At 41.0% G+C, this 17,388-nt stretch overlaps 1 protein-coding gene across 4 annotated transcripts in view; it reads right to left on the bottom strand.

The window, feature by feature from the left end:
• clybl (citrate lyase beta like) overlaps nucleotides 1–17,388 on the bottom strand; it is a 123,875-nt gene that overhangs the window by 8,130 nt on the left and 98,357 nt on the right. For all 4 annotated transcript variants that reach the window (XM_052026730.1, XM_052026731.1, XM_052026732.1 and 1 more), the window contains 4 exons: nucleotides 5,777–5,965; nucleotides 2,699–2,800; nucleotides 1,616–1,709; nucleotides 883–1,050 (listed from right to left, as the gene is read on the bottom strand). In XM_052026730.1, coding sequence (XP_051882690.1) covers nucleotides 883–1,050; nucleotides 1,616–1,709; nucleotides 2,699–2,800; nucleotides 5,777–5,965 — 553 coding nt within the window. The remainder of the gene's footprint in view (nucleotides 1–882; nucleotides 1,051–1,615; nucleotides 1,710–2,698; nucleotides 2,801–5,776; nucleotides 5,966–17,388) is intronic.

Raw genomic sequence — 17,388 nt, 5'->3', positions numbered from 1 at the left:
TGTAGTAAACTGAAGCTCGCAAATACGCCATTGTGTGTAATTTAAGTAAGAAACCTTTGCTTTTGATATGTTAGATTATATCCCCATAAAGAAGGTTATAAAATAAATAGATGTTGGAAATCTGAAATATTTTTAAAGTAAAATACTATCAGGGTATAGCATCTTTCACTGGGCAAATGATCTTATATCTCTGCTCAGACATTGAAATGAAGAATTAATAGTTTAGGTTCAATCAAAAAACAGTCACAGCTGTCTCCCAATTCATATGTCACTAGATCAACTGAGTGCATCAGTTGAAGATTTCTAGTACAGAATATCCTTTAGCTTAATGGTTTAAACTTATATTACCTATGAATCAGTGTTTATCTAATATCTATGATCATTCCTATCCCAGATGCTACTTTCCAGTGTTTTAAGGAATACAGTAGTCATTAATAATATTGGAACATACTGCAAAGGATAGATGCCATAGGGGATCATTAGGGGAACTGTACTCCTGAAAACACTTTGTGATTAAATCTGTGATATTATGTTGGAGGCTGAAATGATTAAACAAAATCATTTATTTTGCTTAATGTTCAACAGAGAAGTCTATTTGATACTATTTGTGATAATTTAAGCAAATGCATCAAAGTTTATACTTTAGTAATGAACGACTTACTGTTAAGTAATTAGGCTGTGGATTTAAACATTTTTAAAATCACTTCACACTTCCAGTACGACATCATAAACTGGCCATTAACCACTCCAAAATATTTCAAAAACACTTTCAAATGTCTGGAGCCACATATAGATAAAGTTATCATTCCAACCACTGCTGGTAAAAACTTCTGAAGTTAATGAAGATGTGGGGAGAATCAACTGATCAGTTAGGAACCGTACCAGTGAACCCCATCAGGGCACCCTCTCTTGACTGCTTGCTTAGGCCCTTCTCATCCTTGTAGTCAATATACACCAGATCTATGGCTTGCAGACTGAAAGCTTTTGCTGTTGCAACAACCTTTTGCCTTGCGTATATAAGCTCCCGGGCATCTTCAGTCCTTGTAGCACCTGAAATGGTTAAGGAAAGTAATTAAAGCAAAAGCTCGCCATTCCTGAAAGGAAATTACATCACAAAATAATGTGCCAGATAAAACAATTTTAAAATAACTGATTTAAAGTAAACCGCACTGAAAGATACAAAATTCTTCACCTGAAAGCTTGTGAAAATATTTCTCATGAATGAAAATTAATCCCATACTTTTACTTCTGGCTGCTGATGGCAATAGTTAAATAATTAATAATTTAAACAATTCAAACAAGATCTAATGTAACTAAAATCTGCACTGAAATGAAACTTAACAAGGAATGTGCAATTATCTTATGAATATATTTTTTATGCTTGCATTCATTAAAAACAAAGTTAGAGGACAAAAGCATATACTTAAGTGTGAATTGAAGCTTGATTAGAGTGATTCAAAAATAAGGCTACAGACTTCATTATCTTGTCTTAAGTTAAAGCACAGGAAACTTTCAAGCATATTCTTAAAGTTAAAAAAAAATAAAAACAGACATGACTTTAAATAAAAGTGTCACAATGGAAGACACAGGACCAAAACAAAGCTTTTTTTCTCACCTATACTGGCACAGAAATCATCTGATCCAAATACCACTCCATCAAGCTGGAAGCCAGCAGAGGCTCCAAGACGTTGAGCTTCTTCACATACATCCTTCAAGAAAGTAACAATACCGATGGAATATTCTTTTCATCGTATAACTTGCTAACTGGGTTTTAACTATGCTAACTTTCTCAATGGTATAACACATGCAATGATCAAACTGGCGATGTGCAGTCAGAATGAAGTTAACATTTTTAAGCATTATATTTGGTAATATGTTTCAGCTGCAAGGAAAGAAAAGAACGAAAACATACTTAATATCAAAAAAATGAATGGCAGCTGCATTTTTCTGCTTTTCGAGCCAGAAAACAGACAAGTGTACCCCTCCGCATCTCAGTTACTGTGTCTACATCCACTTATTTTTCTTGTGTTTATTTTGGCAGGAGAACTTCAAGAAGTGTTTCATTACATCCTTTCTGAAAATCACATATTTCTGCTGCAGCAATAAAATCATTTCACTGAGACCTTAAAAAAACTTGGATTAAATAAAGAAGTTTAAGCACATTCATGCATATTTTTGGATGGGTATCAGGAACCAATACTTCTTTCAACACTCCTATTAAGTGTCAGAAGCCTGTGTACAACATTTGGCATTACATTCTTCATGGAATATCTCATTAATTTCACACATTTTTATTTATAATACTTTTCAAAATTAAGCATGCCCTTTGGTCAGTTAATGTTAAGATAACCTTTATTACTAAATGTGACAGGATAATTTTAAAACCTACAATTTTCACTGAATGCAATGCCTGTGGGCAATGAAGTTAAATATTTGTTTGAATTTTTATACTTATTTTGTACTTATTTTGTACAAATTTATTTATTTTGTAATTTATAATAATTATGTCTTTGCACTGTACTGCTACTGCAAAACAACAAATCTCATGACATATAAGTCAGTGATAATAAACCTGATTCTGCCTACATCTCAGTACTGTGTTTTTAATCTGAAACAACAGAAATATCAACAATTCATATTCAAAAATGCTGACTTTTATGTTCAAACCACTTGATTTTGTTTGAGTACATGTTTTTACCTTGAAATTCAGCAAACCTATTGCTGTCTCCACAAAAGTGATTAAATTCATTGGCTCCTTTACTGTCCGACCCTTTGAGTATTTTGCGAATCTGTCTGCAAACTATAGAGAGAGAGAGAGAGAGAGAGAGAGAGAGAGAGAGAGATGGAATTTGTTAATTTTTTCTCCCTTTTAGAAAAAATGAAAAACTTAAGCTTTTGGAGTACTTGACTTGTTTGCAATGTCTTGATTTCTACAAGGATGCAAAGACACATTATATTTTCTTTTAAGTACAACTGCATTAACACAGCCACTTTAAAAGTCTTTGAAAATAGTGATTATTTTTTCAAATGTGTTGCTTTGAGTCTATAAAATTTCACTTGGAAAATTTATAAATCTCACTCATGATATTCATATGTATCAATTTTGACCCAAAACCTATGAATTTCTAGGAAATAATTTTTAATTTTTTAATGCAGTAGTTTGCTAATGACAAATAAAAAGTACACTTAAATGAAAAAAAAAATGCACAATTCTTCTTGATATTAACAGATTTATCTGCATTTTCACTTTACAGAGGCTGCATTAGCCTATTCTGTTCCTTGAGCAGGTCTGAGTTAAACTTGTTAGTACACATATTATGACACAAAGTCCAATAATTCAGAATTCTAAAAGAAAGCGATTGTAAAATGAATAGATCCTTTTGCCATTTTATTATGTCAGTGGTGTAATTGCTAAATGAAGAATCAGGCATTCAGACCAGCTGGTCTTACTTTCAGCCTTCATGCAATATGATTTTCCTAATACTTTGAGTTTTACTGGGGGTGTCATAAAGAAAGCAAGTTTCTTTCTTTGAACACCAAAGACTTGGAAAAATTGTCTCCAATTCACTGGACTGTCAGTGGGGTAGCCAAAATTCCAAAATCTATCATCTGGAAACATACAAAAGCTCTTGCACACTACTTTTTTTTCCTTTCAGAGGCAGGATTAAAGTATAAAAGGTACTATGTTTAAGCTGTAATCATTGCAGTTCCACAACTGATAAAAGTATCTCAGGTAAAGCAAGCCCATTTCAATGAAGACAAAAAGCAGACATCGTAAAATTTAAAGAATATTCATTTGTTGAAGGATTTCAAATGAAAAAGGGGAATTTTAATCATCTCCCTATTCAATCTCAGTTGGGTAAATCATATCTAAGAGATTTGCATAAATATAAACCATCAAAGCCTTTTCATCTTCAAAGGGGGGTTTGGGACCATATAAGCTTTGTACTGTAATCATCACAGGTCACAACCCTGCAGGAGAAGGCTGCTATGGCAACATAAAAACTAATGCCACCGGCTTAACATAATATTCTGCTTCATAGAAAAGTGCAGTGGTAGAAATGTCTTTTAGAAACGGCCAATTTATACTATAACACCTGAATTCCACTTTTAGCTGTGTAAAGACATAATTCTCCCATTAATTACATATTGTGGATTTAATTAATTTGGGATTTACGATTACTTTTAATAAAACAAACTATTACTTCAGTTTACATTACACAATTTCCCAACTCCCCACCCCCTACTTCTTCCCCCCACACAAACATTCCCCCAATCCCTGATTGGCTATTAGTTTGCATAAATTGCATAGTTGAACTATAAATTATATATGATGCATATTGATGCAAAAATTGTCCGATAAACAGGTTTCAATTAATTTTTTTTCCCTCTTTCTCAAAGAGACGATTAAAAGTTTCCGGCCTAGCTCAGTGTTCACTGCACTAATGTAATAGAACAAGAAATTGGGGAGGAGCAGTAGCAAGGCTCAGTCAATTCCAAAGCACACCCAATACTATGTTGGCAAGAATGCACACTGTTCAGGATTTGCGGAGGAATTGTTTTGCAACAAAAGAGGCAGCGTTACGCTTGTTATAGTCCAATAAGCCATGCCAGTCAAACAAGTACCCATAGCCAGGACAAAGCAAAGCAAGAGATTCCCGCACAATAGACAACAAGTAACTCCATCTTTTAGTTACAAATCGGCCTCCAGGTTTATTCTTAATATAATTTTTATTTTAAATGGGAAAAATAAACACCGAAGGGATTTTGGTTATGCCTACAATCCGTGAGAATGAAAATGGGTGTGCTGAAACCAGAAATCCCTGTGAGAATTCGGAAATTAAGTGAGGTCAGTCAAACAAAGTTATCTACCAGCTCGTTATGTTGTGACCTCAACAGCGGAGGGGTGTGGGGTGGGGGGGGGGGAAGTGGGTGACGGAGAAAGAGGGTGGGGGGGGGAAGGGACTTATTTAATTACTGTCACTGTCCTTCTTGGGCAACCAAACTCCTCTTTTTTTGCAGCTGCTCATCAAATAGATCTTCAAGCTCAGTGGCCTTTGCAAAATTTAAACAAAGGTAAAAACATTCCTCTCTAGAGTCAAAGTTTAGTGGGTGAATTTATTTACATTTTCACTGTGAAACTAGCTGCAGTAAACACTTCAAAATGAAATACTTACTTGCTGGCTATAAAAATCATAGTTAAAGATGCTTCTTAAAGTTTTATAAATAGGCCTGCTTCAATCCTATTTAAGATTAACTGTTCCTATATTTTATAATGGCTCCATTTATTGAAAGCATGTTAAAGTAATGAGGCCTATTTCAAAGTTGACTTAAGTAATTTGATGTGTCTCCTGTTTTTATTTCAAGACTTTATAGGCTTAAAAAAACAGCCATGAAACAAAAACACACCTGGCAGCAATTAAAAAGGAAGAAACACAGAACGATTCAGGAAATAATATCTGTAGTAATTAAAAACAGTGGTTAAAAGCTTCCTGTTCATTTTGCTGGTTTGCCCCAAGCACACCCCCTCATATTTCTTTTCCACTTTTTTATTTAACCTCTCTCTCTCTCTCTCTCTCTCTCTCTCTCTCTCTCACTTCCTCTGTTAGTATTGACCTGAATGTGTCCTTCAGTTGCAGTCCCATTTTCAGTTGCAGTTGGAAGTGTCAGGAGGTGTGGGAGGTTCATACCTTTTTGACCTGACCCCTACCTTTCAGCCTGAATGAGCTGGTACGTGATCAAAGTGCAAGGATTTGCCAAATCTAGGCCAACTCACCCATTTTATTTCTTCGGTGTTTTCAACTTTGGGGAGCATCAAGGTCGGAGGGCGGTCTTCAGAGGGTAAGATGACTTCCATGTCGAGCTCAGCGAGGCCACTTGAGACAGAGTTGATCCGGACGCACAGGTCTGTGTGTGCCACCTGAGGTTGACTGAGCACCTTTGCGATGGTCTGCCTTGCCTCTTCCTTTAACCAAAAGAAAAATACTTGGAAGACAATGCAATGCATGGTCAAATAAGAAAGAATTCAATGAGACACAACACCAATGTTTCAAAATAATCAGTGTCTCTTTTATTATAACTTCAACATACATAAATGGTAATAATATCCATTAAAATGAATCACATCACGTGTAAGATTGCACATAATAATCTGCAGTTTCAGCCCTGGCATTTTAAATTTAGTGGCATCTGGTCCAAAGATTCAATGTGCCTGTGTTCCTGGATATTTACTAACAGATCGCAGATTGATGACTATTCTGTTTAATTTGCGTCACACAGTACCCGTGATATTATTTTTGTTAAATGCTGATTTGTAGCAAAAAAATAATTGCTCCTGATTAGAAGGAAAGGAGTCAAGCATTCCGTCAGGGGTGGGAGGGTATGATCACGGATTTAAAACAGACGGATGCAAAAACTGTGCCAAGGGGGAAAAAAATGGCAATAAGATTTGGAAATGTGGTCTGAGTTAAATAGCGTGAGGAAACAGTAGCTTACAGTTGTCAGATTAGATCAGAAATGGCCACATAAAGCGGCTTAAGACAGCTCTGCAGAGCCACTGATTTATGGGGGTCTAGTCTGGCGATAATTAGGGTAAGCGCAGACATGGAATGATGTGATGGCTCTCTGCAGTTCAAGTGAAAGGAGTAATGAACCCCAAGGTTAATGAAACCTGAATCAAATAGCCTTGAGCCTGGTATCATCACACTTTCATGAAGGGCTAACACATGCCAGTCAGTGGGAGGGTGAAGCTGTAACCGTCTGGTGATCATTACTACAATGTACAAAATGCTGCTAACAAAAAAATAAATAAATAAAGGTGTGTATGTACCCGCAGAAAAACCCAGAAGCCACTTTACAACAGAAAGGGAGGAAAAGAACAGTGCAGCCAAACAGACAGCTGTGCTTTGCTGTCATCTGTGTTGCAGATGAAATAGAGTAGTGCTGTCTACTCACCCAACCAATCAAATCACACATCCAGATGCAATGTAAATCATGCTGAGGTTGAAGTTACAATGGATACAGTTACGTCCCGTCTTCCCCAGGACCTCTGGATCATTACCACTTAACTGTTTAGTTTCAACCATCTTTACTAGCCAACGTGGTAAACCTATCTCAGTATTGATTGGAACGGGTGACCTCCAAACCCAGTCAGCACCATTTGGCCCACTTGTGCCTGTGCTGGGTCTTTAATCGGGTCTCCAATCAGTCCCATTCCCCTGCTCTTTCCCCATTGCCTTGTTTTTTTTTCCCTTTTCCAGTATTTATCCAAATCTCTTTGGAAAACTGGCACTGAAGCTGCCTCCACCCATCTTTCAGCCAGTGCACTTTGGATCATGTCCAGTAATTCCACAAAGAATAATCTTCTCCTCCCACCCCTGATTGTCGAAGTGTTTTACAAATGAACAACAAACCCAGTGCATGTGATAGTGAGAGAAAAAAAATCTCACTTGGACACCCCTGAAAGTTCCATGCAAGTATTTATATGAATTAGGATCCAAAATCGTAAACAATCAGGGTGCAGAAGAAGGACATTCAGCCTATTGTGTTCATGCCGGCTGGGAAAAGAGCGATCCGGTCAGATCCCATTATCCTCAGAAAATCAAGGGCTCATCTAGCTCATTTTGAAAGCTGACATGGGTTTCTCTCCCCACCATCCCTTCAGCCATGAGCTCAGACATCACCTCACCCCTCCCAATCTCCAGAGATAAAAAAAAGTTTTCCTCAACTCTCCGATCTGAGTCTCCAGGCTATCGGTCCCTCTACTCAGGAAACTAGACCCCATCCGGCCTTCTCATCATTTAGTAGAGTACTCTTTCAAGCTGCCCTAGTACCTCTTCAACTTTCAAATCAATGGTCAACAAACTGGTTCCAAAAACCTTCAAGATCTCTTGCAAGTGCACAACCCTGGTACTTTCTCCCTAGGAATTACTGACAAGCATTCGTCACAACACAATCCCATCAATACTTCACCATTAAATAGGCTTCCTTGAAAAGTGATTTTGTGTAAATGTTGTAGGCATTGGATTTGAAGATAACAAAGGCACAGCCAGTCTCCTTAATCTTGTGAACACTTCAGGAACATCTACAGGGTGTACCTAATTCAGGAGAATTGCCACACAGACGAAAGAAACAACAGATATGAACAGATATTTATTGTTCCTTTCAGCCAACCTTCTTGACAATATGCACCTTCTTCCCTGTTATGTCCTGTCCTATTAGCAGGATAGAACTACTAGAGCTGGTGGAACAGGATTATACATTCAGAGCAAGCAGCCCTGGGAGTCCTCAACATTAATTCTGGATCCCATGAAGTCTCATGCATCAGGTCAAACATGGGCAAGGAAACTTCTTGCTGTTACCATCTATAATCTCCGAGTTTACAAAAGAGTACATGTCCACGTTGAGCACCACTTGGAAAAATCACTGAAGGAATCAAAGACACAGAATGCAGTCTGGACAGGAACATCAAAGAGTGGCTGTGTAAAACCAACACAACTGCCAAGCTGTGTTTGTAGAAGAGGATCTGAACACTAACATGAGCGAAAATTCTCGTTGACTTCATCCTCCCCAACCTACCAGCTGCAGATGCAAATGACAAAAACAGGACTGGTAGGGAGTGACCACCGCACAGTTCTTATGTCCTTTCTTAGAGGTTAGGACACTTTGTACCATGCTAAAGAAGACAGAATCAAAACAGAGGTAGCTGCCCAATCTGGGCATTCCCGAGGCACAGCAGGTCATCATCATTACTGGCAGCATTCCTCCAAAATCCATAACTCCTGGCCCAGCATATTCATTGCTCCATCGTCACCATCAAGCCAGGGGGGGCAACCACAGTTTGTTGAGGAATGCAGAAGATGAGATGAGATGAGATTTCTTTATTAGTCACATGTACATTGAAATACACAGTGAAATACATCTTTTGCGCAGAGTGTTTTGGGGGCAGCCCACAAGTGTCGCCATGCTTCTGGCGCCAACATAGCATGCCCACAACTCCTAACCCGTATGTCTTTGGAATGTGGGAGGAAACTGGAGCACCCGGAGGAAACCCACGCAGACACGGGCAGAACATACAAACTCCTTACGGACTATGGCGGGAATTGAACCCGGGTCGCTGGCGCTGCAAAGCATTATGCTAACCGCTACACTGCCGTGCCTGCCTTACATTGCAATAGTGTATATACAGTGAGGCCATGAGTAGCAATGGTGTACGTACAGTGAGACCATGACCAGCTATAGTGCATATACAACCCAATAAAGTTGCAGCATGAGACTATGTACTAGAAAAAATACTGGAAGTTGCTTACTTTAGACTGATCTCACAACCAACACTCTAGATCAGACTCTGCAGTCCTGCTACTTTCAGTATTGGAATTGGAATTGGTTTATTATTGTCACATACCGAGGTACAGTGAAAAGCTTGTCTTGCATACTGTTCATACAGATCAATTCATTACACAGTGCATTGAGGTAGTACAAGGTAAAACAGTACAGAACGCAGAGTAAAGTGTCACAGCTGCAGAGAATGTGCACTGCAGGTAGACAATAAGGTGCAAGGTCATAACGAGGTAGATTGTGAGGTCAAGAGTCCATTTTATCATATTAGGAAGCCGTTCAATAGTCTTATAACAGCAGGATAGAAGCTGTCCTTGAGCCTGGTGATACGTGCTTTCAGGCTTTTGTACGTTCTGCCTGATGGGAGGGGTTGGAAGAGAGAATGTCCAGAGTAGGTGGGGTCTTTGACTATGCTGGCTGTTTTACCAAGGCAGCGAGAAGTGTAGACAGAGTCCATGGAGGGAGGCTGGTTTCTGTGACGTGCTGAGCTGTGTCCACAACTCACTACAGTTTCTTGCGGTCCCAGGCAGAGCAGTTGCCATACCAAACTTTGATGCATCCAGATAGGATGCTTTCAGTGTGCATCAATAAATGTTAGTGGATAATTAAACAACCAATGGGAGGAGGAGGTTCCATGACATATCCATCCTCAATGACGGCAGACCCCAGCTAAAAGTTCTGGGTGGATGATCCATTTTGGTCCCTTCTGAAGACCCCACCATTACAGAAACCAGTCTTCAGCTAATTTCCTCATGCTATTATGAAATATCTCAATGCACTGTAGACAGCAAAAGCTATGGGACCAGAGAATATTCTGACTGTTGAGTTGAAGACTAGCTCCAGAATGAGGTGTGGTCTAGCCAATCTATTCTCATACAACCAAAACACCGGTATTTATCCAAAAAAAAGGAAAATTGGATTGCCACCCCGCCAACCTACTCTCATTAGCACAAATGAAGATGATTGTGTTTGTGATAATGGTTCAGGTACATCTACAAGTCCTCAGTGAATTATGCAGTCCACATCTGTATGCAACAAGGATGGGCTGATTAGTGTAAAATGATTCAATGCCACAAAAATTCCAGGTAACAACCACTGCTAACAAGGAGAAGTCTCACCATTTTGTTGTGACATTCAGAAGCATCATTATCATTGAATCCTGAACTAGCAACATCCTTGGGGAAGGGGATGTGAGTAATGGGGTTACCATTGGCTCGGCAAAACTGGACTATCCACATAAATAGTGTAGCTCTAAAAACAGGTCACAGGCTGGGCATCCCCTCTCTCCAAAGCATATCCATCATTGTAAAACACAAGGCAGGAGATGATGGAACACTCTGCACAAGTGCAGCTCCAAACAACTCAAAGAGGTCCACAATCCAGAACAAGGCAGCCAGCTTGATTGGCACTGCAATAACCATCCAAGATATTAATTCGATGCACCATGGCTACACTGTGTGCTGACTATAAAATGTACTGCAGTTACTTGTCAGCTATTCTGACAGCACCTCCCAACCCACAACTCTACCATCGAGAAGGACAAGGGCAACAGACATACGGGAACACCACCACTTGCAGAGACTCTCCAGGTCCATCCTGTCTTGGAACTATATCACTGTTCCTCCAGTGTTGATGGGAATAAAAACTGCAATTGCCTGCCCAACAACACGTGGGAGCACCTTCATCACAGACTGCAGTGGCTTGATAGCAGTGGACCATCATCATCTCAGGCGCATTTGGGAATAGGCATTAAATGTGGCTTTGAGAGTGATGCTGTCATACCAAAAATGAGTTTAAAAAAACATGTCAATAAATAGATTTGAAACTCCCATCAGTCTCAAAGCTTCTAATGAGACCTGACAGTAACATTGATGCACAGCAGCTGAAAATGTTCCAAGTTGAATTATTGTGGCTAATCTCAAATGGTCATCGTTATTAGAAATGATCCTGATAGTTAGCCACATGGACATTTTCATCATTACTGGTTATAGACACCCAAAGCAGCTGATATTATTCCCACAGTGAAACAATCTGTTGCCGTCCTCTGAACAATCTATAGGTTGCAGTTAGAAAGGAGGACCAAGCTATCCAAGGAAAGCTTACTTTTAAATGAAGAAACTAAAAGCAGCTCCCCAAATTTCTCAGCAATTGAGCGTAAAATTGTGCTTCTCTGAAGACAACTTCAAATGCAAAACCTAATGTTTTTCATCAATTGTTTCTGCTTCACAAACTGGTCTTTGGCTGGATGGGACCCTTTGCCAGAATGCAGAATTGATGGGGGGGGGGGGGGGGTTCTGAAATTTTTGTCAACCTTTCACTGAAAGGTCTGGTGAAGTCACGATGAGTCAAGTGGCCTTCTGTGCTGCATCATTCTACAAATCTAAAACTAAGTAGTGCTTCTGAATGATGTTAATGATTAGTGTGTTAAATTCCCAATAATCAATGCTCTCTGGGTAAAGCTGAGTGAAACAATGGTCTGTAAATAGCATCGGTGTGCCTTCCACTCTTACCTCTGATTTCAGCTTACAACAATGCAAACCTACACCATCGCTGTGAAATTCAATTTTTAATTCTGTCCCACACCATCTAACAGCACAGGAGGACCAGTGGCTAATAAATATGCTATTGTGCTATGATGTGAAAAGCCAAAGAGATGTTATGATTTCCGCTATCATGTAATAACAAACACTTGGAGCAGAATAAGGCACATGCTGACTTTGAAGGAAGCCTGCAATGGTGCCTGCACAAGGCAGCGTAAACATTAAAGGTGAAAACTCGCGCGCAGGCAAATGAGGGAAGGAAACCAAAAAATAAATCAGCAGCAACCAATCAGCCTCGTGTGTTCCTAGTCCCCGAGTTATCAGAACTGCAAAGGAAACAACATCCGTCCACTTTCACACTCCAGTGGAAGTGATGGTTCCTCACGGCAGGGCGGCACAGTCGCACCATCTGGAGAATAAATCGTGTGTGAAGTACAGTACAGTTTGGGACCGAGCTCTGTGGCAGCAACTCAGCAGTTAGTTCATTAGTTCCAAACTTCCAGGGATTAGTCCAGCATCTATTCTGCTGTCAGAAAGGATAAGACGGACAGAATGCAGAAACTTCAAGGAGCATGGGTACAACCAGGGAAAAGCAAGGGGAGTCTGAGGCTCGTTTTGAAAGTACAAAGTACAATGGTGTATGTCCTCCCTCAACACACAATAAAGAGAAATTGTTAATATCATTATTACTAAACAAGATGACTAAGGCTTTAGTTTGATCAATGAATATTAAACATGTCACGTGATTCAACAATATTTCAGTTCTTCAAATAGGAGTGCATTGGTAGGAAGACAGAACACAGCTTGATCCCATAATTTAGTGATTAATTCACAGTAATGTGGTCCTGAGTTCTGAGGCGGCTGCTGTCTGACAGTTGACTCTGCCATTTACTTACTCTGACACAGAAGGAGCCATTCGGCCCATTGACTCCAGCAGAGTGATCCCATCAGTTCCAATCCCCCTCTCCATATCTTCCATGTACCTCTGAAACTTAATTCCCTCTCACACACCCATCAATTTTCCTTTGATTCTTTTGCAATTTTCCGGGGTGATCTACAGAAGCCATTTAACCTACCAGCACATCTTTGGATGTGGGAGGGAACCAGAGCACCATGAAGAAACCCACACTGACACAGGGAGAACATAAAAATGTCACACAGGCCTCTAGCCCTGTTAGGCACCCGCACTAACTGCTGCAGTATTTCCCAAATGAAAACTTCAACTAAGGCCACTGTTTTCCTTGATACATACAGGTCATCCCTAGGTTACAAATGCCCGACTTATGGACATCCTCCCATGATATTATTAAATTCAGAAGTCCAATGTCTGTACAAAGTTCACACCTACAAATGACAGAACTGGTTTACTCTCTCTCTCTCTCTCTCTCTCTCTCTCTCTCCACATTTAGTAATTCTTCTTTCTTCTCAGCTTTTGATGCCATTCATTACAATACTGTGGAGGTATGGTCACCATATTAAGTGATTTTTGTGTATTGTCTGATTTATGGACAAAATCGACTTATGGACGTCTGTAAGAATGGAAGCCAATTGTTACCCAGGGCAGGCTGTATTAAGGTACATGAGGCAGGATTTCCATATTTCAGATGGCACTAAACATAGATACATGGTGAGCTAATGAGAAGGATAATAGTAGACCAAGCAGATATAGACAGGCTAGTGGGGTGGGCAGATAGTTGGCAGAAGTAATTGAATGCTGAGAAATGTCAAGTGCTATCGTTTGGTAGGAAGAATGAGAAGAGACAATATAAAATAGAGGACAAATCTAAAGGGGTACAAGAGCAGAGGGATCTGGGGTAGATGTATGTGGTTTATTGAATGTGGTTAAAAAGCATGCAGGATCCTGGACTTTAGAGAACACCAGAGCCAGGAAGACATGATGAACTTCTATAGAACTCTTCTTCAGCCACAACTGGATTGTTGTCTCCAGTCTTGGGCATCACAATATTAAGGCTTTGAAGAAAGCGCAGAAGAGATTTACCAAACTGATCCACAAATGAGGGATGTTAATTATGTGGATGGAGTGGGGAAAATGAAATAAAAACAGAAAACACTGGAAATACCCTGCAAGCCAGGTAGCATCTGGGGAAGGAGAAACAGTTCCCATTTTAGGCCTGGGACCCTTCATCAGCACCGGAAAAGACAGAAAACAAGAGAATCTGGGGTTATTCTCCTCAAAATCCTGCAGAAATTAGATAGAGATATTTAACGTCATGGTTACAGAGAGAAGGTCAAGACGAGGACACGAAATGATGGTAGCTCAGGAGTAGTGTAAAGGTTATGAAAAATCACAGGGGGATCTTGATCAGCTGGGTATGTGGGCTGAGGATTGGCGAATGGCTTTCAATCCAGATAAATGTGAGGTATTGCATTTTGGGAGATCAAACCAGGCAGGACATATACAGTGAATGGTAGGGCCCTGGGGAATGTTATGGAACAGAGGGACCTAGGAATGTAAGTGCATAGTTCACTGAAAGTGGCGCCACAGGTAGATGGAGTGGTGAAAAAGGCACTTGGCACACTGGCCTTCATCAGTCAGGGCACTGAGTATAGGAGTTGGGAAGTTATGTTGCAGATACTGTATATAAGATGTTGGCGAGGTCTCGCTTGGAGTATTATGTACAGTTTTGGCCACCCCATTACAGGAAAGATGTTATTAAACTAGAAAGTGCAGAAAAGATTTAACAGGAGGTTGCCTGGACTTGGGGGCCTGAGTTCCAGGGAGAGGTTGAGTAGATTAGGACTTTCTTTCCTGGAATGTAGGAGATTGAGGGGTGAGCTGATAGAGAACATGCAAACCCTAAGTAGTGCAAAAAAGGAATAACAAGGTTCATGGATCATTCAGAAATCTGATGGCGGAGGGGAAGAAGCTGTTCCTGAAACATTGAGTGTGGGTCTTCAGTCTCCTGTACCTCCTCCCCGATGGTAGTAACGAGAAGAGGGCATGTCCCAGGTGGTGAGGGTCATAGAACATAGAACAGTACAACACAGAACAGGCCCTTCGGCCCATAATGTTGTACCTTAATAGTTGGTCCTTAATGATGGATGCCACCTTCTTGAGGCATCACCTCTTGAAGATGTCCTCGATGATGGGGAGGGTTGTGTCCGTGATGGAGGGTAGAAAGGTATGATAAGAGCAGCTCTTGCTGTACTGAAAAATGAGGTCCCAATCTGGTAAAGGTGCAAGACAGGGCAGTAGGCATGTTAGCCAGCAAAAGAGGTGTGCAATAAACAGAGACAAGTGATCGTGAAACCATGGGATCACAGCAAGTCCTGCATCATCCAATCATGATTGGTGGTCGACAATTCAGCCAATGGGAGTAGGACGCTTGAGGAATTGCCAAAACCTCAACAACGGCGGAGTCCAGAACTTCTGCCAAAAAGAAAGCTGAAGCATTTGCAACCACTGTTCAGCCAGAAGTGCTGAGTGATGATCAGATCCCTCCTGAGGTTAACACTATTACACAAATCACTTCTCAGGCAATAACAGTTCACTCCACATGATGTCAAGGAATGACCACAGAGAGTAGTGGACTCTGCCCAATACATCACAGGCACATCCCTCCCCACCATCGGTAGTATCTACAGGAAGTGCTGCCTCAAGAAGGCACAATCCATCATCAAAGATCCCCACCATCCGGGGCCGTGCCACCTTCTTGCAGCTACCATTGGGCAGGAGGTACAGAAGCCTCAAGTCCCACACTGCTAGGTTCAAGAACAGCTACTTCACTTCAACCATTTGGTTCTTGAACTGACCGGCAAAACCCTTAACACTACCTCAGTACAGCAACACTATGACCACTTTGCACTAAAATGGACTTCTGTTTTTTATGTTCTAACTGTTCTTTCTTGTAAAAATTGTGTATAATTTATGCTGTATAATTTATGTTTGATTTCTGTTGTTGTTGTGAATGCTGCTTATCTGATGCTATGTGCCTGTGATGCTGCTGCAAGTAAGTTTTTCATTGCACCTGTGCATACATGGACTTGTGCATCTGACAATAAACTGGACTTTGACTCACCTCCTGACCAGCCAAAACTCTTCCAGTTTCCACAAGCAGAAAACAGGACTGTGATAGAATAGCCTCCACTTGCCTGGATGAGTGCAACGCCTACAATGCTCAAGAAGCTCAGACCATTCTGCTCTACTGGCACTGCATCCTCCACCCTAATCATTCATTCAGTCTACCAGTGATGCACCGTGGCTGCAGTGTGTGCCATCTACAAAATGCACCGCAGTTATTCACTCAGGCCCCACTGATGGCACTTCCCAAACACAAAACCTTTACCACCAACACAGGAGAACAGTCATAGAGTTACACAGCACGGAAACAGGCCTTTCAGCTCAGTGAGTCCGCACTGAGCATCAAATGCCCACTATTCCCACTTTATTTTTTTAAATTTTATTTTACAGCATGGTAACAGGCCCTTCCGGCCCAATGAGTCTGCACCGCCCATTTTTTTAAACCCAGATTAACCTACCCGTATGTCCTTGGAATGTGGGAGGAAACCGGAGCACCTGGAAGAAACCCACACAGACATGGAAGAACGTACAAACTCCTTACAGACAGCGACGGGAATCGAACCCCGATCGCTGGCGCTGTAATAGTGTCACACTAACCGCTACGCTATGATGCCGCCTCACATCCCCAGATTCCATTACCCACCCACACACTGGGGGCAATTTACAGCACCCAATTAACCCACCAACCCGCAGGTCTTTGGGATGTGGGAGGAAACTGGAGCATCCGGGGGAAACCCACGCGGTCACAGGGAGAACCTGCAAACTCCACACAGACAGTGCTGGTGGTCGGGATTGAACCTGGGTCAATGGAGCGGTGAGGCAGTGGCTCTGTGAACCGTGTCACGGTGTTGCCATTTGGCCCATGTGCCATGCTGACTCTTATCAGAAAAATCCCATCAGTTCTATTCCCCTGTTCTTATTTCCTGCAACTCTCTCTGTCTGTATCTCTCTCTCTCTCACACGTTTCCATCAACTTCCCTCTCATTCTTTTGCCACCTACCTACGCTAAGGTGTGATTTATGGCAGCCAATTAACTCACCTACACATGTTTGGGATGTGGGAGGAAGTGGGAGCACCTGGCTGAAACCCACACGGCAAATACCACATCAACAACACCCATGGTTGGAATCAAACCTGAGTCGCTGGAACTCTGAGGTAATGATGCCAACTGCAGCATCGCCAACATTATCTGGAAACATACTGGTGCTCCTTCATCATCACTGGGTCTAAGTCCTGGAACCCCCTACCCAACAGCACTGGGGGTGAAGAAGGTGGTGAACCATGAATGGTTAGAGATGGGAAATAAACATTGGCCTTGCCAGTATACCCACGCTTCATAAACAAATAAAGTTAGATGTTAATTCCCCTGCCTTCTTTATAAGGGTCCCATGTCAACATTTTAAGGAAGAGCAGGAGAAATCTCTCCAGTAATTGAAAATCAAAAACAACGGCAGTTCTTCGAAACGGAAA

Source organism: Pristis pectinata, chromosome 11 (assembly GCF_009764475.1).
Source record: "Pristis pectinata isolate sPriPec2 chromosome 11, sPriPec2.1.pri, whole genome shotgun sequence".
Taxonomy (NCBI): domain Eukaryota; kingdom Metazoa; phylum Chordata; class Chondrichthyes; order Rhinopristiformes; family Pristidae; genus Pristis; species Pristis pectinata.
This window is presented reverse-complemented; position numbering and strand designations above follow the sequence as displayed.